The sequence below is a fragment of the Cimex lectularius genome, unplaced genomic scaffold, assembly GCF_000648675.2.
Source record: "Cimex lectularius strain Harlan isolate CLEC.00 unplaced genomic scaffold, Clec_2.1 scaffold33, whole genome shotgun sequence".
Classification (NCBI taxonomy): domain Eukaryota; kingdom Metazoa; phylum Arthropoda; class Insecta; order Hemiptera; family Cimicidae; genus Cimex; species Cimex lectularius.
This window is the reverse complement of record NW_019392683.1, coordinates 658,418-685,043: the sequence shown is the minus strand read 5'-3', so window position 1 is coordinate 685,043 and position 26,626 is coordinate 658,418. Positions and strand designations below refer to the sequence as shown.

Sequence of the window (26,626 nt, the reverse complement as noted above, 5' to 3'; positions counted from 1 at the left end):
TTGATGATTTGGTTGCCTCTTATACTAGGAAATATTTAATTAAGAAAAAAATTCTCTTACATGTTTGTTTTCTACGTTTGACAATTCAAACTGAAACATTAAAACTAAAAATGTGGTAAACTGTATTGAAGCAAGAAGAGTAGGAGTAGATAAATAGTGGGATGTCTCTAGGATATATTTGTTTATTCCATAAAATTAATCATTACTGGTACTGTAAAATAATAAGTATAATATAATTATGTTTTTCTAATAATAAATTAAATTATTTATATTTTCTTTCTTTCACATAGCTATAACGTTGTGGGCGCGTGTATTTATGACGTTGTGGGATTAATATGATGGTTATAAAAAATAAAATAATAAGTCTGTACCTGTTAAAAATAAAAGGTTCTTATATTAATAACAAATTAATGAATCGAATATATCTTATAAATGGTTATAACTAATTTAGTAAGGAAAAGGCAATATTTTCTTATGATAGAAAGTAAGTAAGTGTAAAGTTATTTTTTGGTTTCCTTTTCACTGGACAAGTTGTATAGTATAATGCAACGAACCTTGATGAACGAACACCACTCCACTAGAATTCTTCACTAGCAGTTTTTTTTGTCTTGATAACGTCACACACTTTTATTTTTACTTTATCTTCTTTCTAAAGTTGCAAGCGACCGAGTAACTCCAAATCCAGCGTTATTGATTGCTTATGTCGCTTTGGCGGCCTTTATGAAATGGCTTTGTCATATAGCGTTGTTTTAGTAGGCGAATAAAGTTTTAGATTTTTATCGTTTTCAAGTTTGTTTTATAATTTTATTAACAATAATATAATTAATTTGTAAGTCAATCAGTAAAACCGACCAGAAAAAAATAGAAAATTAATCCGTCAAAAATACCAGCAGATCGAGAAAACTCGTTCACATTCCCTCTGTTTTTTACAAACTTCGAAAACGGACTGGTCTAATTAGTATATAATGAAAAAATAAGTGTAGTAAACATTTAAATTCCCAAACAATTTTGTTATTTAGTGGAAAAATGAAATAAAATGAGACGTATTAATTGCCGAGGAGGGAGTGGGTGTGGTTTGTGGTGGGAGAGCGCGCTGAGGCAGTGCCATCAAAGAACTCCGTTTACACTTTATACGTTTTATTAGCAATCAGGATTATGATTTCTTTCGAAGGATTATCAATTTCATACAACGACGTCGAATCGACGATACCGACGTTCACGGGCGACGGCGACGGCCTGCAGTTGACCGTCTTCATCGAACGGTTGGAAGCGACGGCGCTTCTCTGCAACTGGAGTCAGGCCCAAAAGCTGGTTTTCGCCAAGAGGAAGCTCAAAGGGTCCGCAGGCCTGTTTATACGATCTGAGAAAAATATCTATTCGTGGGAAGACTTGTGCGACCGTCTTGTCTCGCGGTTTCCGGCCGGCTCGAGACCAATTTATCATCGAGGTGAGTCATCGAAATTATCTTTTAACGATTACCAGGAATTCTAATACGCCACGATTGCTTGATTTCATTTGTAACTAGCCAAGGAATTTAAGAAATTATTTCAAGTTCAACAAACGTGTAACAATTTGATCTTAAACTTAAGCCAACAATCTCTCTATAGCTTACGTACGAAAATATTCAACAACCGTAATATATCCATAAAGGATTTCTTGCACATAATTTTGTTGATTAATAATGTGTAAATGAAAAGTAATTCTTTACATAAAACGTAACGTCCAAATATAAACGCAAAAATGAATAGATATATGCAATTTATTCTTATTCTATTAATTTTAATTCACTTAACCGATATAATCTTCTTAGTTGGATAAAACAGAATAGAAAACACAAACAAAAAACACAAACAAAAAACTTGTTAGGCATAATTTTTAATAACGGATTTACTTGATAGTTATTCAGAAATCGTGAGATGCGGTCTGGTGTGATGTAGGTTTTAGAAAAATATTTTCTTTATCGTGCCAACGTTTCGATCTTTATTGAGATCATCTTCAGGGCCTGGGATTTTTTTTTGTGCGTTATGATCAATGCATATTAGCCATGGTGACAATTCTTATATGTGTTCAAAATGGGGGTGTTATCGTGAAAAAAGGGCCAGAGGCGACGGTGGGAATCGAACCCACGACCGCGGCGTGAGAGTCTTTCATGCTAACCACTCGCCTACCGCGGGGGCCTGGGATTTACAAACATTGTTTAAATTTAAGAATAGTAAACATCAAGATTACTCATCTTATAAAAAAACCCACCTTTTCTCGTCTTTTCTTCATTTCAATCCAGTTGCATTCTATTTAACCATGGAAAGACATCATCTTACCAGAAATTTGTACTATTATTGTGACAATGAGTCATGGAGGTCACCGGCGAGTGGATATTGCAGAGGCAATTGACGTTTCTCAGAACTCTCCCAGGATTTAGCTTGATTCTGAGAGAATGGATGTTGCCAATAAGGAGGCCTGGTAGTGGATCTCAGCGCATTAAGATGGTAAGGGAGGACAGAAATATTGTCTTTGCTGCAAGACGGAAACCTTTCCATAGTGCTCGCCAGATCCTAAATTAAGTACAAGATGTTTTGGCAAAGCCTTTATCAACACCTGCCGATGCGATGTTGGCCTCGGTAGTGGATAGACAGAAATGTATTGAATTTTTTACAAGGGTTCGCAACAGTAGAGGTTATATCAACGTGGTGTTTTTGAAAAAAGCCCTTTTGTAAGTATGTGTGGTTAGAATGCAAGACCGCTGTTTTCGAACCCGGGACCTTTAACTTACAGAGTGAGCGCCCTGTCAACGCCACCGACGCCCCCGACAGAAGTATTGTCATTGTTGTAAAACGGGACCCTTTCCATCGTGCCCATCAGATCTTAATTGAAGTAATTAATTAATTAAGAAGTTTTGGAAGAGTTCTAAATTAAGTACAAGATGTTTTGGTAAGGACTTTATCAACACCTGCCGATGCGATGTTGGCCTCACATTGACACATTCACACCCTTTGAGACAACCTGCAGCAACAACCCGCCACAAGCCACTCAGGAAATTATGGAATAGCGAGCGCCTAGAAGAGAACATCAATTGGAATGCTGTCATGTTTACTGATGAGTCGTGTTTCTGCCTGTATAGCGATAGTATGCGCCGAAGAGTCTACCGAGAACAGGGGATGCTTAGAATGCCCCGGTTTGTGCTCCCTTCAGTGCAGTTTGAAGGAGGCGGTATAATGTCTTAGCTGGGACTTACACTGGAGGCCGAACTGTACTCTAAATTGTTGAAGTCGAACTCACCGCGTCCGTTATGTCCAAGAAAATATCGGGGAATATATCCCTCAACCAGGGATCACATTGGCAGGGATTTTCGATTTCTGGATGTCAATGCCAGACCTCAAAAGGGCAGAGTTGTTCATCACTGCTTAGAAAATTTGGAATTTCCCATCGGCCTCTTCCCCCAATGTCTCCAGAGCTCAATCTTGTTGGGCCATGTGGGATGCGTTGCAGAGAAGGATTTTCGCTGTTGTTTTGTATTACTGATGTGCTGATTAATTAAAAAACAAAAACAATATGAGGTTACACCTACTGCAATCTCTGGCTTACAGAACGCTTGTTAGTCTAACTTTATCGATACTTTGTTATTCTTTCCTCAGTTGCAACTGTTCAAAACATTCCTTTCTGCTATGTTTGTCAAGTTTATTCTGCCTGTTATTCTACACATTCTGTGTTGATGGACGCCGATCTTGTGAATACGTGAAGGGCAATTATTTTGTTTGGAGGGAGTCATGACGGACTGGTGGCATCGACTAAGTATCACTGTACATTCTAACTTATGAATAAGATGAGGATGACCATGTACAGCAATCATACTGCCAGATTAGCCTTATGACTATGAAGTCAATCTGTCGTTTGAATTGAAGTTTTTGCTAACGAGAAGATATTTCCATTTGACACTATATTAGGTTGCGGCCCAACTGAAAGCCTGTATTATCAACTTAATTTCACTCTATACCAGAATTGCTTCATTTGACATGTCCGCTCTATTTAAGTCACTCTGACATCAAACGCCAAGTACAAGAAAGCAATGTAAATAAAACCACTCATTCATTATCCCTCGGCCCTCAAGATAGGGAACGAAATTCATTTCGGTCTATCTTTGCTGTCTTGGACTGTAATCTGTATACCATATCCTAAATTTTTGATGCTTTAAGGAACGGTTAATTGGAAATTAAAAAACGGGTAATTTGAAGTTAAAAAAGGGTGAATTTGACGGAAGCTTTATTACATGATGACTGGACCCGCCGAAGATGGGGAGAAACCGATATGCGTCTGACAAGTTTCCAATACTTGTAGAGGAACTTAATATCGTCTACAGAATACATATATGATTACTTGGAAATCATGAGATGCGGTCTGGTGTGACGTAGGTGTTAGAAAAACATTTTCTTTATCGTGCCAACGTTTCGACCTTTATTGAGATCATCTTCGGTGCTCAAAGTGTTTGTTTTCCATGTAGATGTGTCATCCTTGTGTGTCGTGTTGAGTGCCCATTTTTTTGTAGTGTAGTGTTGCAATTGATTTGTTATTGTGTTAATGCATTTTGATCGTGTTATGTCTTTTTCTTCTTCTGTTTTTGTTGACTTTTCACTTTTGACAGTAATTAATTTAGCTGTTTTGAAATCTGTTTTGTTGTAAGGAATGGAATATTTGGGACCAAGTGATAGGAAGTTTTGGATTTCTGTAGGAATGTTAGTTTTTGTTAGGTTTAGAAACTGTTTGTGTTATTAGAGGTTCGTTTGTTGATTCAGTTGTTAAGTTTTATTTTTTGTAGTGAGGTGTAACTGATTTGTTATTGTGTTAATGCATTTTGATCGTTTTCCATCCAAGTAATCATTAACTAACGGTCACTAAACACCACACAATACATATATGGTTTTCAATTTTTCAATGATAAATTTTTTATAAATATTTGTTTTATTTTAATATGAAAAGGATCATATAATTTGGTATTTATCCTATCATAAATTATATGTTATATCATGTGGTCCTCCTTATGCTAAACTATATACAAAAAGAGTTTTGTATTTTATGCACGTATTGCTCACTTAAAGTGTCTCAGCATCTTTCTAAAGATCAGATTTATTATGAATGGAAGATCTTGCCTCTTGCATGTTTAGAAATTGTAAATCTTTATGAAATCGTACTCCGTCGACAGGGGGTGGGCTTTTAGGTATATTAACGTCGAATGGCTATCAAAATAGGTTGTATACTCACTTTTAAATCTCATGTTTGTGATAATAAAAGGCGGGGAATTTACATTTTCTGAGTGTGATAAGATGAGAGAGATACACGGGCGGTTTATGGCCATCGCGTCGAAATGGAACGATTTTCTTTGATGGAGTTGATCTTGTAAGAAAGAGCCCCATCACGGTATTGAGTCACGTCAGCTGCCTTCACAGATAAGAGGACGAGGCAAATAATTCACCCTCCGACTCACAGAAATAATATATTCCGTGTTATTAGGTATTAATTTCAAAATGAGATCTAATACGGAAAGTTTTCTTCCCTTCCTGCCCGATTAGTATTTATAAATTAGAGCCGAGGGTCGTGACAGTTGAATCTGACAACTCCACTCACAAGTAATTACATCATGGGAAATGTTTAATTCTAAAGTTTTCCGAGGCCGCCCTCAGGAACGGACTGCCGCGCGTTTTAATGAATTGTGAAAGATCCCGTCCGACGTTGGAATAGTTTAATCATACAACGGTTTTCAGTTGAATTTCTGTCACGACAAAAGTCGTTAAAGCCCCTTCCTTACCATCCTTGGCTAACTATTTTCTCTAACTTCAATTATGATGTCTCTTTACATTAATATCTAATTTCTTCCGAAACGGTCGTACATCACTATTCGTTTTTTTTTACAACTTGTCTTTTAATTTATCTGTTTATTAACAAGCGACATAACTCTCTTCAAGGTAAATATGAAACATCTCCGTTTGTTTTACTGTCCCTCATATACTGCTGATCTATTTTCTTCTACATAATTCATAAATTCCTAGTGTTTGGGGTCTTTCAAGTCTGCATACAATTGTATTTATTAAAAATATTCTGCCTTAACATCGAATTAAAATTATTTAATTATTCTTATAAGAAAACTAATATGAATAAAATTAAGTTTAGACCACGTATAAAACATGACGTTTATTGAAAGTAAATAAATTAAAACTATTTGATTTTTAATTGATATTCTAGGGGGCGTCGGTGGCCGTAACGGTTTAGGCGTTGACACGGCGCTCATCACTGTAAGGTGAAAGTGCCGGGTTCGAATCCAGCGGCCCTGCGTTCGAACTCGACATACTTACAAATGGGCTTTTTTTCAAAAACACCGGCACCCTAAGGGTTCATACGACCTAATGTTGCGAACCCTCGTCAAAAAAATTAATTTATATCCTAGGTACAGACAGGAAGAGTCATACGCTCCTTCTGATCTACGCATATATGCTTAAAGCGGCTGGAAGCGTGTCTTTTCTCATTTTTCAGAAATCATAGTAGTATGAAAATGGTAGGGTATGTGCTTGGAAGCATATTTTTTTAGTTACCTCTAAGAAAAACGTTTATAATACACATGAGGAAAGAAATGAGAAGTGCTTTAAAGCGTGTGCTTCTGTACTCATAAGAAATATGTACAACTTTTTTCGGTTTGAAAAGTAACAAATACTTGGAAGCATATGGTTCTCATTTTCTTAGAACTATGTACACATACTCAGTTTGGAAAAATAAGAAATGCTTGGATGCGTGTTCTTCTCTACTCATAAGAAATATGTACAAATTTAGGCAGTTTGAAGATATAAGAAATCCTTGGAAGCGTATGCTTCTCTACTCCTAAGAAAAAAGTACAAATTTATTGAGCCTGAAAAGTAACAAATAGTTGGAAGCGTATGCTTCTCATCTTCTTAGAAATATATACACATATTCAGTTTGGAAAAATAAGAAATGCTTGGAAGCATGTTCTTCTCTACTCATAAGAAATATGTACAAATCTATTCAATTTGCAGATATGAGAAATCCTTCGAAGCGTATGCTTCTCTACTCTTAAGAAAAAAGTACAAATTTATTGAGCCTGAAAAGTAACAAATAGTTGGAAGCGTATGCTTCTCATCTTCTTAGAAATATGTACACATATTCAGTTTAGAAAAATAAGAAATGCTTGGAAGCATGTTCTTCTCTACTCATAAGAAATATGTACAAATTTATTCAATTTGAAGATATGAGAAATCCTTCGAAGCGTATGCTTCTCTACTTCTATGAAAAATGTACAAATTTATTCAGTTGGAAAAAGAAGAAATATTTGGATGGGTATGCTTCTCAGTTTGGAAGAAATCTGTACACATATTCAGTTGGAAAAAGTAATAAATATTTGGAAGCGTATGCTTCTTTGCTTCTTAGAAATACGTACACATATTCAGTTTGGAAAAGTAAGAAATACTTGGAAGCGTATGCTTCTCAGCTTCTTAGAAATACGTACACATATTCAGTTTGGAAAAGTAAGAAATACTTGGACGCGTATGCTTTTCTACTCATAAGAAATATGTACAAATTTAATTAGTTTGAAGATAAAGAAATTCTTGGAAGCGTACGTTTCTCTTCTTCTAGAAAATACAAATTTATTCAATTTGAAAAAATAAGACATTTTTGGGACTTTTGGGGGAAAATGATTTGAGGTGGGGTGAGTATGGTAATTCACATTTTGGAAAAAAGCACATATTTACTTATATTCAACTTTATAAAATCATTTTTTAAGATGGTTGAGTATCAGTTGATAGACAGCAGTTTGCAAAAAATGGATCTATTCAAAATTGTACCAGTTTCCAATAGTTTTGTGTTCATCATAAATATGCTTCGAAGGACAAATTAGATTCGGAAAAGGCGATACCATTGCTTTTTCCATCTTAGCACTTATGATATTAAATTTTTATTTCTGAAAGTGTCAAAATACTCTCCTACCGATTCTTATTTCTTTACATTTAAATATAAACCGAGAGGCAAAAAAGCGGCCACCTTTTTAGGGGGGGGATACTTGCAATCGTTATAATTTTTAGTTTTTCTTGTTTACTGGATATTTTAAAATAAAAATATACGATATTATTTATTTGAAGATTAAAATTAACTTTAAAAGAAAATACGATTGTACTCACCTCACAAGAAATGAATCATTGGGTTTTCTTTTCTTGCCATACATTGGCAAACTATAAAAAAAGTAAAAAAAAAGGTAAAATTTTAAACGAGAAGGTTTTAGGGTAGCGAGTTCCCTTATAACATCTTCTCACAACCTGAAGACAAGGTTGACAACTTGTTAAAAATCGGGGTTTACCAACTTAATTCTAATGATTGTGATATTAAACGTTTAGGATAAAGCGGCAAATAAATTAAAACGGGATTTAATGAACACTTGCCTAAATCGTACAAATTTCCTGAATTCTGGGACCATCTAAATGAAACAAAACACAATTTCAATTTAAATTACACAGTTTCAACAAAGGGAGGGAATTAGATTTGTTTCATAAAGACAAATAAAAGAATGTAAAATTAAAAGTGGAGATAAATAATGCGATAGATTTTGATTTACCTCCTATTTTAAACACGTACCTCAATAATATTTGACGTACAAATTAATACCTAATTTAAAATTATTTTCGTCCTGTATTTATTAGAAGAATATTTAGCTGTGTTGTAATTCATATTTTCGCACGTTCAAAATTGCCCGGCGTTAAAAACCAGCTTTACATTGAAACTTCTCATTGGCGGTGGATCACCGCGACCATGATCGACCACCGGCGGGTTTGTTAATCCTTCAACCTGATCATGAGCGTTTAATCCTTTAAATCTAGTTCGTTGAAAACATCAAACTATGAGCAAGAAGTATCTTCAAATAGATTGATTAATCAACATACTCATCCCACCTTTATCACTTCTAACAATGGTATAATTCTACCCAAATCTGTAATCGTTTGAAACCATCATTCAAATTTGAAACATAAAAATGGTACAACTTAAAAAATCAAACCAACGTATCGTTAGAAAAAACTACACAAGAAACCAACAAAGGAGAAAGACTACTCAAAGATTTATTTGCCAAATCCGATGTTGTTGTCGAACGAACGGAAGAAATATTGTTAAAGGTTAATCAATTGAAGATTGTCTAAGAGATAATTAAAAGTATTAAGGGTGGCCACTTTTTTTGCCTCTCAGGGTATTGGCGTATATCTAGATATAATAACAGATATGCTTCTCAGGACTACATTGATTCGAAAAAACACAACTTCCGTGCTTTTTCCGTTTTCATATGTTTATATCCCTTAACTGGATATTTTATCCATCCCTGACCATCCCTATAAAAGTGAGGTAAAAATATGTTCATAAACACCCATTTGATTCAGAAAACACGCTTCTATTCGTTTTTTCTTCCTTAACAAATAATAAACTTTTATTTCTGAGAAGTCGCTCTCTATCTCTCTCTCTCTCTCACGTCTCCTATGCGGTTCTTATTAATTTACTTTTTATATATTTATAGTACTCATTCTTTGAAATTTTTATTTTCCAGAAGTGGGTCTACAAACTCTTTACGAGCTTTTTATGCTTTCGAACGCATTTATGTCAAGCTTCTAAGAACCCATTCGATTCGGAAAAACATGATTTCATGCACATGTTTTATGTTAGCATTTATTGTTAGAAATATTTATTTTTCAGACGTGGCAAAACATTCCCTTCGGCCTATCCCATTCGGAAAAACATGATTTCATGTACTTCTTTTCTGTTAGGTCTTATTGTTCCAAATTTTAATATGTTGATGTCGCTTTAATAGTGGCTTCACAAATACCATCTGAGATACTGACGTAAACAAATTTGTTTTCCTTATCGAATGTGTTCTTAGAAGCATATTTGTTATGACCCTTCTGATGAACACAAAACTATTACAAATTGTACAGTTTTGAGTAGTTTCAACCTTTGCAGCCGTGGAATTGATAAATTCATACCATCATAACATGTTTTATAAATTTGTTAAATATAAGGAAAGATTGGTCTAAAACGTGCTTATCTTCTTATATAAAATAAAAAATTAATTTGAATGTTATGACGCATTTCGTACCATGAACGGAAATCACACTTTTGAAAATCGGAGAAAATTAAAAATATTAGTAGCATTTGTTAGAAATACCAAATTGATTAATGATGGAAAATAAAAAGCCCTTTAAAACATGCATGTAAATAACTTGTTAGTATTAAACCAGTTAGAACTAGTTTTAGATAAACTAGGATTATGATTACATGGATCCGCATTTTTGAAAAATAGAATTTTGAAGTAAATTTTTCTACCTCAACCATTTGTAAAATCTGTCGTCTTTTTTTGAAATTAAAGTAGTACAGTTATTATAAATGTTATAGTTTACTGGAACAAAGCATTTGTGAAAAATAAACGTGATGTGTGGTGATTAGTGACCGTTAATAAATAATTATTCAGAAATCGTGAGATGCGGTCTGGTATGATGTAGGTTTCAGAAAAACATTTTCTTTATCGTGCCAACGTTTCGATCTTTATTGAGATCATCTTCAGGGCTCAAAGTGTATGTCTTCTGTGTAATTGTGCCATTCTTGCGTGACGGCACTCTCAACACGACACGCCAGAATGACACAATTACACAGAAAACAAACACTTTGAGCCCTGAAGATGATCTCAATAAAGATCGAAACGTTGGCAGGATAAAGAAAATGTTTTTCTGAAACCTACATCACACCAGACCGCATCTCACGATTTCTGAATAATTAATAAACGTGATATTGATTGACTACTTCTAAGAAGCAGATCCTTATTAGGAATGAGTGAATCAGACGCTCTTGGAAGCAAGAATTTAAATCAGTTTTTTAGGAATCGAATTTTTTTATTGCTATAGATTAAAAAAACCATATAAAACAAGTATAATAGAGAATAAAGAATATTGAAATAGTTACGTTATACCATTAAAGATTAAGTAGGTACAATTTTACGATAAAATACGTAAAATCATTAGAAGGAATAACTGTTTGAAAGTTTCTGAAGATTTAATAAATTATTTTATTTACCTTATACTATCACGTTAAATGTTTGGCTTTGGCTCGAGGGGAGTACGATTAGGTGTAAATAGGGCCACCTTTGTAAAATCAGGTCTGCCTGTCTCTTAATCCCCCTGATTCACCGATTGCTTTTTCCCGTCGGCAAAAGGCTGGAAAAATCCTCTAAGAGGGTGGAAATAGGGCGATTCAGCTCGTCGAGTGGGCGAGGGCAGGTAAGAGCAGGGATGTTCTGAAGGGTTTGATATCAAACGTGTTATTGGTGGGAGACGGATAGATGGCACCGTCGTGATAACTACAAGAGAGCTCTCGACCTAATCCCACCGGCTCTTCTTCTCGAGATTCCGCACACTCAGCTTCCTTTATTAGAGGATAAGTGATGGCAGAATAACGAGGCCTGTTGTTTTCTTTTCTCTTTCTCCCGTTTTTTGTAACAACCCTTGGGGGAATTTTGCCTCCTTGTAACCTTTGTTACTAGAAAAACGTTACAATAGCACCTTTTTGAATCTATTTTTCACTTGTAAAACGAGATATTTTTCGATTTATTAAAAAAATAGTATACGACATTATTTCGAAACATTTGTCCTTTGAGTACTTTCTGACTACCTAAATCTTTGTGAAAGAAAAATGTCGAAATTTTTTTTAAAAGTATAAGACAGAGTGACATGAAAATTTCAGGTTCAACCCGCACATCCAAACTAGAAATTTCATATGATAAAATTTGTTATTTTATCCGATCGTTTGTAGTTGGTCGTCGCTTGTCGATGATAGTCTTGACTGAGTGTTCTGGGATGGCCGAGATTTCACTTTAGTTGACGTTTTGAGAGTCATAGTCTTGACAATGCACATAAAACAATCCTAGTTTGTATTTTATATTCTGACATATTCACGGCCATATTGTAGGACAGGTGTTTACACCAGTTACGTCCTGACGTCTCTAATCACTTCAAGGGTCTATTTGTCTCCCTGTCCAACTTTAACGCGGAAAACAGCGAGACTAGTAACGCCCACATTTTTTTTAAAATGAACCCTGTACTCCAAGGCTTGAGTTATTTCTTGGGTGTTGTTATAAATATATTTTAGGCCTTTTATTCCAAGCAGTTCTTAAATCTATCTGGCAAAATACACATAAAACCATCCCAGTATGTATTTTACCTTCTTACATATCCACGGTATATCGTACAAAAAGGTCTTATAGCAAATATGTCCTGACTAAGGTCGCTAGAAGGGTCTGTTAGTCCCCTTTCCAACTCTAAACCGGAAAACAGCTACACTTGTAAAACTCAAAGGTTTTGTTACATAAACATTATTTCTGGCGTCAAGTCAATCTCATTGGGCGGTGATATTAATACATTTAGCCCTTTTATTTCAAGATGTTCTTAAACGTAACTAGCAAAATGCACATACAACAATCCAAGTATGTGTTTTACCGTAAGCAATCAATATGGGCATAGAATCAGTGATGTTTTATTCCACAGTTACGTCTTATGTGCGAACTCGTCAGGTCCCTACATGGGTCAACTAGTCTCGCTGTCCAACTTTACGCCGAAAAACAGAGAGACTAGTAAGACCCAAAAATTTGTAACTATACTCTATATGCCCAAGACATTTGATGCAACCCCCTGGTGTTATAAATAAATTTTCGGCCGTTTATTCTAATAAGCTCTTCGATCTAACTAGCCAACAGCACATAAAACAATCCAAGTATGTTATTTACCATAAGCAATCAATATGGGCATAGAATCAGTGATGTTTTATTCCATTATTATGTCTAATTGTGAACGTCTCAAGTCGCTACAAGGATCAACTAGTCTCCCTGTCCAACTTTAAACCGGAAAACAGCGAGACTAGTAAGACCCAACTTTTTTTAGACTGAATACTCCACTCCAGGCTTAAGATATTTGTTAGGTGTTGTTATAAATATACAGTGACTCACAGATTCGTTCACAGCTGAATGCAAATTGGGTTATTTCATTATTTACTTTACAAAACAATTGTAGGACATTAAATAAACGTAGTTTTTTTAAATAATTTTATTTATCTTAACACAAAAAACACCCAAAAAACTAAATTGTTCCTTTATCATGATTGTGTGCGAACGATAATATGATTGTGTCATAGAAAGTTCTTTAATATTTTGTATGTCCTCCTTTGGCTTTCAAAACTGCATCAGTCCTTCTGGGCATACTTCTCACGAGATTTCTGTACCGTTCTGGATCAATTAGGTCCCATTCAATGTGTGTTTTTTCCCAAAGTTGATCGAAGTTTGAAGCATCTCCTGCAGCATCGGCTAAAGATTTTTTAGTTTTCCCCACAAGTGCTCAATTGGATTAAGGTTAGGTGACTGTGGGAGCCATTCCATGACATTAAAACCACGATCAGCAAACCACTCTTGTTCAGCAATGGTTTCTTCACTTCCCGTCGCTCTTAATCCGGCCTCAGCAAACATCTCCGTTTGTTTCAGCACTGACATCCATATTATCATTATCACGCATTATCAACCTGTCCTGATGGAACGGAGTGCGTAGATACAACGCCTTTTGGCCTCGGAAAATTTTGTTTTATGACTATTCCTCTTCTTTTTAAAACAACTGTTGCAAATTCCGGAAGATCTTTCAGGTTTTGTTATTACCCCAATAATAACAATTTATACTTTTTTGAAATTTCACGATAAGGAAGTCCTTCTTGTAGAGATTTTATTATTTGATCTTTCAAAAATGTTGAAAATGGCTTCATACTGTAATTAAACGGAATAGATCATAACCATTAAGGAAAGGTAATATTTTCAATATGTAAGAAAAATAACTAAATTGATGATAACAAATTTGAGACGAATTATTGAATAGTTTGCGAAATTTGCAATGAAGTAACCCGAGTCACAAAACTGTTCACATGAAGACTCGTAATAAACTGGCTCAATTCAAAGGTATAAACATAAATAAAGATTATTAGTGTGAATTTTTGTTTACCAACAGTTCAACTAACTCAATACTATTGCTGTTGTTTGAATTAAAAAATACGGGATTTGCAAACTAAAGAAAATATAAAATTGTTTACTGATGTGAACAAATATGTAAGTCACTGTATTTTAGGCCTTTTATTCCAAGCAGTTCTTAAAGCAAAATGCACATAAAACAATCTCGTTTCACAATGATAACAACAGTTACGGTGATTTCCGATCAGTTGGCCTGTGTGTCCTCACAGGTTCAGTTTATTGATGGCGGTGTTCTCCGACGACCTAGCTACAACTTTTACACATGTTAGACTTCACCGAAATCTGACAATATTAATGACAGATATTGAGTCTTCAGTCAGTTAATCCGCATTTTCTCGTTGTTTCGGCTTGTTGAATTGTCCAGAGTGATATAAGCCGATCTAGCTACAAGTTCTTCAGTTTCCAGACCGCAGCGAAACATATTGTTAACAATAGTTATATGGTCGTCTTTGATCAGTAAGTCGGTATATTCTCGCTGATTCTGTTTGTTGAATAAGCCAAAGAATTTTAAGATGATGTAGCTCCAACTTCCTAACTCGGAGGACTTCACCGAAACATCTCGCAATGATAATAATAGTTTATGGTGATTTCCGACCAGTTAGTCTGTATATTCTCGCTGGTTCGATTTGTTGAATAGGCCAGAGAGATCTGAGATGCCGTAGTTACTACTTCCTCACTTGTCAGACTGCACCGAAATGTCTCACAATGATAACAATAGTTATTGTGGTCTTCGATTAGTTGGTCCGTGTATTCTCGCTGGTTCGGTTTGTTGAATAGGCCAGAGAGATCTGAGATGACCTAGCTACAACTTTCTCACTCTGAATATTTTATCGAAACATATCACAATGGTAACAAGTGGGGAGAAGTCCAAGACTGGATGAAGGTGACGCTAAGCTCTCTGTCATTTAATCATCTCTTTCCGGCCAGTTTTCCAGTCTTTTATCACCGACGGCTCGGATCGAAACGCCAGATGGTAAATAAAGGCTGTGACATTTCTGAGCGAGTCGCTCTCCGTTTATGATAAGGTCGTTCAGCGAAAATAAAACCTCATTACTATAAAATTTGGCGAAAAACATCGGCGGATGGAGGGGGGCAAATGTTAAAAATAAAGGTTATAAAGTTAATTGTTGCGGCGGATGGCGAGGTTCGTCAAAAGCCGCCGGGGGACGTTGTCGAGATGAATCCCCTGACCTGAATAGCCTGCTCTCAATATCAAGCAAAGAATGACGGATTTCTCGTCTACATTATTTATATATTGCTCCCCATCGGCGTTATATTTATACGCTTGAAAGTATCTCCTTCCCACTGCCGTCAGGGAACAAGGGCATTATTTTTATACCCAACATGCAGAAAAACATGACTTGGAAACACAATTTCCCTCGTGTCAAAATAAATCAACGTACCTCTTTGAAGTTGATCGTTAGTTATGTCTTTTTTATTAAATACGCTCTGAGAATAATCGGTTTAGTTCATTTTAAAGTAAATCTGTGTAATACGGGTGTAATTTATTCTCCTGACTCCTCGCCTGCCCTCCTTCAAGACCTCTTAACTCAATATCACTTGAATCCAAAAAAACAAAACCTAAATCCATAAATCGTTTTTTAAAGATTTTTAAACAAAGATCACTATAAAAAAAAACTTTTTAAAATGTTTATCGGGGAATAAAACATACATCTATACTACCTTTTTATTGGCCCGGAACTTCCGGCACTTCCGGCAACACTAAAAATATAATAAAAATATGATAAAAAGAATGTGTCAGCGTCGGTAGGCCAGACCGGCAATGACGCTCTCACTTATCAAAGGTGTAACACGACAAAGTCGACAGGTGGTCCACAAAGGATATAACTCGTAGAAGAGAGGTCATCCTCGCCTGATTAAGAATTAGCCATGTTGGGTTGACACACAGACACTTACTTTTGCGACATAGCCCCCGTATTTTACGGACATGTAGAGAAAGGTTGCTCGATGTATCCCACTTAATTGCCATTACATGGCTCTGTATAGACCGCCCGATAAGAGAATTGTGCGAGTATTTGGATCTCCTGTTCCTATTTTTGGAGGAAACAGGGCTTATTGTTATTAGTACTGTTAGATGTGTATATTAAGAGTGAATGTATTTATTAGCGTGAATGTGTAGTGTAAAACGCCTTGTTGCAAGTGTTGAGTACCCCTCTATCCTCAATTTGATTAGTATGTAACATCCTTAAAGGATAGAAATTATAAATGATGGGGTAAGTGTGGAGTTCGATCCTTTTTAAAAAAGATGGTTCCTACTCACATTAAGTTGTTTCGCAACAATCCGGATTTCGAGCCCTTTAGCACATCGTCTTTTGGAACTTTTTAGACCTAAAATTGTCCATAATAAACAACCTAATAGAAATAGATGTATATAGAAAAACCACAACTACAGACACTATGATTCCAGCGGATTCTTCCCATCCATGGTCTCAAAAGGCTGCTGGTTTCATTTGGCTCATAGATCGTAAGTTAAAACTTCCATTAACTCCTGCTAACTGTAAAAATGAATTAGATACTTTTAAAACCATAGCAAAAAACAACGGGTACCTAGAAGTATTTATTGATAGGTTACTAGTTAAAAGAATAAAAAAATAACATAAAAAGAATCAACAGTAGGAATCAGCCACCCCACCATAAATGAATCATTAGGTTTCCGTTGTTTGCCATACATTGGTGAATTATCGGAAAAACTTAGTAAAATTTTTAAACTAGAAGGTTTTAGAATAGCTTATAGAAATACGGGGTCACTAAAAAACATCCTTTCAAAACCTAAAGACAAGGTAGACAATTTGACAAAGAGCGGGGTTTAATTGTAATGATTGTAATATTACTACTACTATAAGTCTTTATTGTTTAATATATAAATTTAATATATAATAATGATTGTAATATTAAATATATAGGTCAAAGCGGTAGAGAAATAAAAACGAGAGTAAAAGAACATTGCCTAAATCGAACAAATTTTCGGAATTCGAAAGAAAAGAAACAAAACATAATTTCAATTCAAATTTAAATACAACAGTGTTACATTGTTTCAACAAAGGGAGAGAACTAGATTGGTTTGAGAAATTTGAAATTAAAAAATGTAAAATTGAACATGGTGATAAATGCATTAATAATATAACAGATTTTGATCTACCTCCCATTTTAAATATGTATATAAATAATATTAAACGTCCAAATAATTAAACTAGTTAGTCTAATTATTATTGTTTTATAATTATTTAATAATATTAAGGTATTATTCTAATTATTTCATTTTTTATTTTTATTTATTTATTTTTTATATTTTTTATCTTTAATCACTAATTTACAATTAATTTCTTACAGTATTTACTATTACAATTGTTATTTGTGTTATAATTCCCGCTTTTTGCACGTTCAAATTGTCCGCCATTAAAAACCCAGCTCTTCATTGGAACGTCGCGTTGGCGGGGGTATCAGCGGGTTCACTTCTGCAATTCATGTCGAGAGACGTGTTTGTGAAAACCCTTCAACCTGATGATGAGCTAAAAGGCTCGAAATCCGGATTGTTGCGAAACAACTTAATGTGAGTAGGAACCATCTTTTTTAAAAAGGATCCTTAAAGGATGGTGGAGGATATCGAACATCTTCCTAATTGAGTGAATGATAAGAAAATAGGAAAGAATGTATTTAAGATTGAGTTTAGATTTAAAAACTGATGTGTTGTGGACTAAACTGACCTAACGGTAGATTGAACCAAAACCCAGAAGCTTTTTTCTTCTCATAATTTTTGTTCAATTTAAAAAAAATATATATTTTTGGTTGTTTAGTGGAATCCGATCCTCGTAGTCCGCCTGACCTCGCTGTTTTGGTCCATCGAATAGTCAGACCAACCCGACCGGAGACGACAAAACTACATGTTTATGAACCGTGCAGGCCCAGGCTGCATTATTGTATTTTTAAGTTTTTCGGCATAGCTATTATTAAAAGTAGCTTATTAAACGATAAAAAACATCAATTTTACAAATGCCAATTGTGATCGTATTTATCCAGCGGTTTCGTCGAAAAACCAGATGCTCTTTCTGTCTCATCTCTTTTCTTAATTCCTGTTCAAAGTTCTCAATTTTTTTCATTGTAGTTTTGGTCCGCTTGTCCTCGCTGTTTTGGCTTATCGTATAGTCAGGCCACCAAGACTTGACAAAATTACATGTTTTTGATCCATGCCTGTAATAGAGGTTTCACGTTAAAAATGCCTATTATTATGGAAGAAGCATATAAATTTCATACAAGCCACTTATTTAGCCAGCCGTATTTAAAAGTTACATAAACGTGGGCTGATTACTTTTTGCCCAGTGTTTTTCTTGAAAAACCACATGTTCTCTCCGCCTCATTCCTTTTTTATAATTTTTGTTTTAATTCTCGTTTAGATTTCTCGAGTTAATTTTTCACCACGAGGCCGGAGGGCTTTGGACTTCTGACTATCAATGATTTAAGCAGGTTTGGAATGATCAAAAAGGGAAAAAAAAAGAAATTAACTACAGGGCGAATCTCATATACAGTTTCAACCACGAACCAATTAATAATAAACCGAACGCATTGCAGGACTTAAAATATGCTTGCAATGATTGCACGCGTGCTTCTGAGTCCGGGAAAATTCGTAAGTCTTATCAGGAATGACTTTAAAGTTTTCATGTTTGATACTGTGAAAACAAACCATATTTTTAAAATCATAATTGCCCATAGATGTTTCAATTATCATTTGTTAGAGGGGATTAAAATAATAATAGTTACAACAATTATTATTAAATTAGTGCAAGAAATTCATGAAAATCATTGAAAATAATGCATGGTAATACGTATTTTTTCAAGGATTTATTTCTTACGTTCATTCAATAAATATTTATTTAACTCAGTCCAAATATTTCAGGAGATAGTAGGGCACGTTTTGCCCATCGAGATTAACGTCAGCTTGGAATTATGGCTTAAAATTACAGTAAATCATTGATGTATAATTATTAGTGAGAGGGGTTTCTTTTCAGATGGTTCACTCAATAATTACAAAATCTGACTTAGATCTGCCAGTTTATGACAATTAATGTACTAAGAAATTGATATTTTTGTATTTTTAAATTTGAAAGGTTTGCAATACGGTATCGTACTTACGATAGGGTTTACTTGTACAAGACAATTATGTTAAAAACAATCACTTTTTTTGGAAAATTATTTGAGAATAATGGATTTTAAATAACATGTTTATATCATTCCTAAGGTAAGATTGTGCTTTTTATACTTAGAAGGTATCCGATGCCATCTAAATATCAAATATATCAACATTTTCTGTAGTTGTTGAACAAATAAATCGAGGAGTTTTTGAGTAATTGCACAAATGAAACATAATTATGTACAAACAGTAACTTATAAAATGAGGTCGAGATGGCGAATTGGTGTCTGAGAGGACCGAAGTCACGATAGCTCAAGTGGTAGAGCAGCGGCGTATTTTGCCGAAGGTCATGGGTTCGAATCCCGCTCGTGACACTGACTTGTTTATCTCAACCAAGACCTTACATAGAAAGAATAATTATTTGAAAGAAGTACCTTGGACAATTGACCACTAAAACGTAAAGGGATTTACTTATATAATGTTTGTTCAAATATGAGATATAAATTAAAATGCCCTGGCTTGGTTGTTTTATATATCTTCATATTCAAATATTTCAAAATAAAGACTGCCAATTATCTAAATTTTTTAATATATTTCTCAAACTTGCTTGTTTGATAAAAAGCAAAAACGTCATATCATACCGAAAATAAAGGATTGACAAGCTTAACTGAATGAAAGAAGACATTCTTATTTAAACTATGCTAAATTTTAAAAAAATAATTAAAAATATATGGAAAAAATAATGTACGGATTTCCGATGAAAATAAACTATGTGCTGACATTAGTTTAATAAGACAATTTATTTCGATATATTTCTCTGTAAATAAATCTATAATAAGTTAACAGTTTAGTCAATTATAATAATAAAAAACATTACAATCATCAGCTTTTAAAAGTATTTGGTAGTTAAGGATATTAGAAAGAAATATGGTTCTTCAGCTATGTATTATATTACTAGATAATCAGTTATTTTTACATTATTGTCTGGCTTGATTTGGAGTAATTATTAGCGTGAAAAGAGGGAGGGTCAATTGCGGAATATTATTGTTATTATTAATAAGTGTTTATTAGTTAATTCCAACAATAGTATACAACTTAAAGAAATATCATTTAAAACAGTATTTTTGGCTTTTCTAACCCTTCAAAAGGTTTATTTTTCAATTAATTAAAGTATTGCTTATATCACAAGTAACATAAACAAATATAGAAAAGGGACATTATGTAAATTAAATAAATGATTTCTCTTTCTACCTTGCAATTGTGAAAAGTTAACCTTATCATTTTGACAGTCCATGGTACGTTACAGATCATGTAACATAAATAAAATATAACTTATAGGAAAACCCCCCCAGAGAAAATGAACATTGTTATTCAATTATAAAACATAAATGGTGAATACTAGCGTATACAAGTGACTTTTTAAAGTTTAAGCCTCAGTAAAGTATCCAATCAACTTTCTCCAATCTTTACCATTTGAAAAAAAGCAAACATCGCTTCTCTTTCCAAAATTTGAATAAGTGCCATCTTTTTCACTATACCAGCACAATATACATTCATTTCGTCATTAGATGGCTTAAGTTCTAAGGGATCTATTTCTCCACTCAACCTCACAACAACCGTTTTTGATTCAAAACATAACTAGCTATTTAAATAACTATTTCATTTGACCTCAAAATCCAATTCTCTATAATAAAAAAAATTTTAACATACATTTTTGTAGTACATAACTCTATTATTTCATGAAAGATGTGGGTAGTTCATTTAAATCGATAGTATATAATCTCATATATTTAGCGATTTGCCATGCTACGTCTTATTTAACGTTTCCAAGGCGATTACTTTAGGCACTCTGATTTATTAAATTTTTTTAAAACTCTTAACGTATAAACAAGATGAAGCTTCAGAGTCTAACAATGAATATATTATAATTGCGTCTCGAGATATAAGAAGTATGAGAGACCAAAAAGTCTCAACAAGGAAGACTAAACAATGTTTTCAATTTTTTTTTTAAATAGATCTAATTCATTGTATTTAATTCCACCCCCACACCTGCGCCCCACACAACACTGATGTCCGGTAAGATGTTCAAAAAAGTGTCATTTTAGTGGGAAAGGTATATTTTGGTATTGAAAAACGTGTGCCACAAAGTAATGATTTCTTGATTAGCTGTTCACTCTCTTTAAGATGGTTCATAAATGAAAGTTTAGAAGAGAGAGTAACATCTAGGTATTTGTAGGTTTTCACTACCATCTTTGTCCTACAAAATACCACTTTTTGTTACTTGCATGTTTACCGTCATGTTTAAAAACAATCGTTTTTCATTTATCTAAATTTTTGTAAGGTTTCACATTATTTTACAAATATTGTAATTTGGCAATGTATTTATGATCAGTTGGATTCCCTGGGGAGATGAAACAATAATTGATTTCATGGGCATAGGCTAGTATTTTTTTATTTTTAATCCAACAGATATGCCACGTCAATCCAAAAATTCCTTCAGATCGTTCACAATTCCAATAAAGAACCGAAACTTTCCCCTTATCCCTAGGTCGGAAACGTTCAGCGGACGGACACGGGCCGTTATTAACCGGGGGTCCGCAAATATTTTGTTATTGTTGTCTATTATTGGCGTAGGGGCGGAAGGCGGGTATAAACAAAACCACCCCCTGTTTAAAAAACTAGGGCAGGCTGGTGGGGGCGGCGGGCATGCGCGGAATCGGGGGCGGCACGGGGTGGACACCACGCTCGCTAGTCTCACTTCTGTCCTCTATCTCTTTCTGTATACTAGTGCTTCTTTTGTAATTCGGTGAGCCGGATGCGATCCGCCCCTTGTGACCACACGGCTTTACCCACTTTTCAATACCGACCAAATCAGTGTGACTGTGCTGTGCATGTGTGTTTGTGTTTCCATAGGATTGAATCGTTTTAGTTTTTTTAAATCTCGTTTTAATTTAGAAAATATATTTTTTCGAAGCAATTCATATACAGTTTGAAAATGACGGACTTTTTCTTGAGGTAGTTTTTTGTTTTGGAAATTCTACCATTGGAGGTCTGATTTTTGAAAGATCCGTTTCGCACGGATAACAGCGCGGGTAACCTTCTCTTGGACAAGTTCTACACGTGATTTTATCGTGTCCGTACAATTTCGCTTGTCTTGATTTTAATATCGGCTGCCTTTTCGTGTTCAATTTCCACGATCCATCGATTTGCCACTTACGGGACAAAACAGATAATCGAACAGCAAATTTAGACATTTTCGTGATATTACAGTTCAACAGGCTTCTTTTTTTAAAATTTCTATTTCTCTTTTACTACTTCAAAAAGGCAAAAATCTCCCAAATAAGTTTCTTCACATTACATATATTTTTCCTTCTTCGAACGACAAGAACATTTTACAAAATAAAAAACATCTCAGGTACATTTGTACAAGTCAGAATTATTAAGATAACTCGAATACTATAATTATTTACATAAATTTTTTATATCCGGGTATCCTAATAAAAATGAAGATTTCCTTTACCATTTTTGTATACGGAATTACTATGTAGAAATTTTTAGCGATAATATTTTAAAATTACATTATTCCAATTGTAGGTATAAATTCAACAATAAACTTTATAATGTTTTAGTAGCGTGTCAGAAGATTACAATACAAAATTAAGATTATTTTCTCAACTTACTAAGTTTTAGAGTATGCGTAACATTTAAGATTTACGTTTTTAGTGCAGTTTAAACACATTGTCTAATTATATTGCTCAAATTATTATAATAAAATAACACAACATCTCGTACAGCGTTCTTTGTATTTTTTTTTAAATTTTACAGTAAATGAATTTCAATTGTAATGTTTTTTCTTATTCCAACACGTCGAATCTCGTGAACTTTTAGTCGCTTATGTACAACATTGAAACTGTGAAATAGTATCTCTTTATGATATCCGTGAATCAGGTACTGACACGATCCATGTCTTTTCTAAACCGCCTTATATCCTTACTGAGGGCAACAGGATAAATTACGTTTTGCAATTGGGCATCTTTGTGAAAACCACGAATCATATACCAACAAGATGAATTTTGAAAGAATATGAAACATTTAAGATTTACCTTTGCAATGTTTTTTGTAATTATCAATATTTTATTTGCCTGATTGTAATATTGGAATAAAATAACGTCATAAGTGATGGCGTGACGGATCCGAAAAGAAAACAAAACTCGTACAATGTTAGATTTCTCCATACTGTCTGCGGGGTGGTGAACCTGAAATTTGGTCTATGCGATATTTTTTCCAGTACTCTTATTTATACGACAAACAGACTCGTAGCTTTTGGCGAAAGACTCTTGACTTCATAAAATCACGCTGACATATTGAAAATGCCGAAATGCTTCTGATAGACCGATCGCAGCGACCGAAATGTTTTGTAACGACCAAATTTCCATCGAACTTTTGTTTATATCGGGTGATCCAGTCCTGTAGCCTTTCCTTGTTAGTACATATAGTAACAGGAAAATGTGACATATTTATCAATTCAAATTTGCGAGTAAGAACAGTGTAAAAAGCTTTTAAAAAAACCAGTTTCCCTGTTTGGTGTCTATTAAGGTTAAAGTTAAGATTTCAGAATTACTCTTCTTGATGTATATAGAAAAATGTGATTGTTCAGATTTTTCCCCGATGCTAAGAATTCTTTAAAAATGAGAGTCAGCAGACCGCTACTACATGGCCTTGCAATAAGTAAACAAACCATATCTGTTCAATATTGCTATCATAATTCTAACTGAAAGACCATTTGAAATGATATCGTAATATACTTTTTTTTAATCTAATTCGATAACAGAAAGCAGAATATATAAAATACAGTACATACATGCTACAACTTAAACACTGTCAATGTGAAAAAATATTACCTGAATCTTCTCTTTTTGGACATACATATTGTTTGTCACACAAATTAAGAATTTGCCCTATTTTTTTAGCAGAGATTCTTAAAGTTATTGTAAAATTATTTTAAGCTGACAATTTAAAACATATCAAAAAATTACAAGACATTTCTGTATTCGCGGTTGTCACGATATGTTTCATCTTTAGTAGTGAAAAATATTCGAAATGTTCTAGAGAAAAGTAAATTATTTTGTTTATGTAAATAATGTAACTACTTGCATACTGAAAACTGTCTGATACTTAAGACTTTCTTTGCATAGTATTTTTAAAACGCTTGATTGTGAAAAAATGAACGTTATGTACTTTTTTAAAAATGTTTTGGCGTTAGAATTCGATCATTTGTATATCAGTCCTTTTCCATTTTCATTAAAGTAAGTATTTGTGTTTTGTTCCATTTAAAAATTTAAATGACCAAAATTTAAAGGAAGTGTTTTATTCTCGTGATTAGCGAATGAAGATATCATATGAGAACATGTCATTAGATTAAAAAAATATTTTAAAAATTATTTTGGAATATACTCTGGGACTAAGTGTTAATCCGTTGTTAAAAGGTTAGAACAGTGAATTTTTTTGGGTTTGATTTGTTTGAATTCAGACTTTTTGCGGAAACGAAGTCGAAAAATCTTCTTCCGACTTTTTAATGTAATTACGGCCAAGTTCTTAATTTATTTACAATACGTAATCGGTGTAATTATTCACCAGGATTGAATGGATCATTAAAAAAATACTGATTGGTCCTTTTACGCGAGTTGACTTGTTTCTTCCACGGATTTCTCGATTTCTTCAATTGTCTTCCAGTTGATCCGTTTTTCAAAGTTTCTCTGAAACGATTTTATTCCCTAGACATATGAGCTGTATTTCATCGATATAGTAAAAAACTTAAAATATGAAGTTTGCAAAATATGATTTCTATGTTGAATATTTATTTGAAATGTTGACGAATGACAGAAAACATTTTGATGGTTTACCAAATTTTTTTTCGCAGGGTTTCTCCCTTCAACACGTTCGTCTATTGTGTCTTATCTCTGCTAATGGTTTTTTTGGAAGATTTTTATTATTTCGAAAAATTTCAGATTCTGGGTATGGTAGCGATGACTACATTGCATAACAATAGTTCTTCTACGTGCCACAGCTTTTCCTAGCTGTTGTAGAGCTGTCAGTCTGTCTCCCCTCTTCATATAGTCGTCAGTGGTCATCTGTTAATAGTTTTATTTTATTATTCTGTACTTTTTAAAGACATATAAGCCTACGTTTTCTTTAGTAATACAAGATTCCACTTCTGTTTTAATGTGACAATAATTCATGTCACAAAATGAATTTAGTCCTATGAGTTGTTTCAATGCTCCCTTTTTACCTAGTTTATCTGCTCTTTCGTTACCTAAAATTTCCTCATTATCTGGGACCCACCTTTGCTATTTATATATCCAGGTTTTTTACGGTACCCAGATACTTGCAGACATTCTTTTAGTTGTTTTCGTATTTTTGAAAAGCCTTTACAACCTAGTTATCTTTTTCTATCATCCCAGAATAAAATTGGGCCAGTATGTTCTTTTAAACAGAAAATATTTATTGAATATGTCCAAAAAAAAATTATTGGTAGGTTTTTGCTTGTTTATATTTAAAAGTGTATTATTCCTCTCAAATAAAGAGAAAACACGGGTCTGAAATATTGAACAAATTTCCATGGCTGTAAAATAATAATGTATTATTACAATGATTACAGACCCTAGAAATCTGTTTTTGGAAAATTTAAAGATATTTTTAAAAATATTACTATTTGAGTTTCACATAAAATGGATAAAAACTATTTACCTATAAAAAGAAAGGTATGTTTTATAAAAATTATTTAAACTTTCGTTGACCTATTTCAGACTATGAATATTTCGCTTATTGTGATCTTGATTTTTTTAATACCTCGCTATGTTTTATGAATAATATGTGCATTCAAAAAGTACATAATTTCATGGAAAAATTTCATTAATTCGTATTTAAGACATTTTTTGAAAGTTAGAATTTGTTTTTTTAGTGTTATAATATGAAAATAATACAAAAAATTTGTTAAAAAAGGAAATTTTTCAGACTTTTAATAAGTATTTATTTATTACGATTTTGGTTAATTTTACAACTGAAAGATAAAATAGAATAATGTTTTCATTCAAAAAGTATATAGTTTTAATATTTTGATTTTTTTCGAGTCCATCCTAATTTTGTGGAACTCCATAATAAACCGTCTAACTACTTTATAAAAAAAAGTCACTGAAGATTAGACCGAACGTGTCTGAAAAAATAAACGCCTATTGAATAAAAGACAATTTATTTTCTACCCATCAACTTTTTAACATTTTGGTTTCTTTCTTCTCGCATGGGTTGAAACAACAACAACAACAACAACTGATGTTAGTAAAAAACAACTCTCAGTTGAATTTTCTAAACCCGAGCCAAATCGGAAATCGTTGGGTTAGTCA

At 33.7% G+C, this 26,626-nt stretch overlaps 1 protein-coding gene across 13 annotated transcripts in view; it reads left to right on the top strand.

Moving 5' to 3' along the window:
• LOC106662528 (calmodulin-binding transcription activator 2) overlaps positions 1-26,626 on the top strand; it is a 324,643-nt gene that overhangs the window by 187,819 nt on the left and 110,198 nt on the right. Inside the window, exon 1 of one of the 13 annotated variants that reach the window (XM_024225693.1) lies at positions 1,094-1,447. The exons of the other annotated variants lie outside the window; for them this stretch is intronic. Within the exon in view, the coding sequence (XP_024081461.1) occupies positions 1,156-1,447 (292 nt within the window). The 5' untranslated portion in view covers positions 1,094-1,155. Of the gene's footprint in view, positions 1-1,093; positions 1,448-26,626 lie in introns of those variants that run through there. 13 annotated transcript variants of the gene reach the window in all.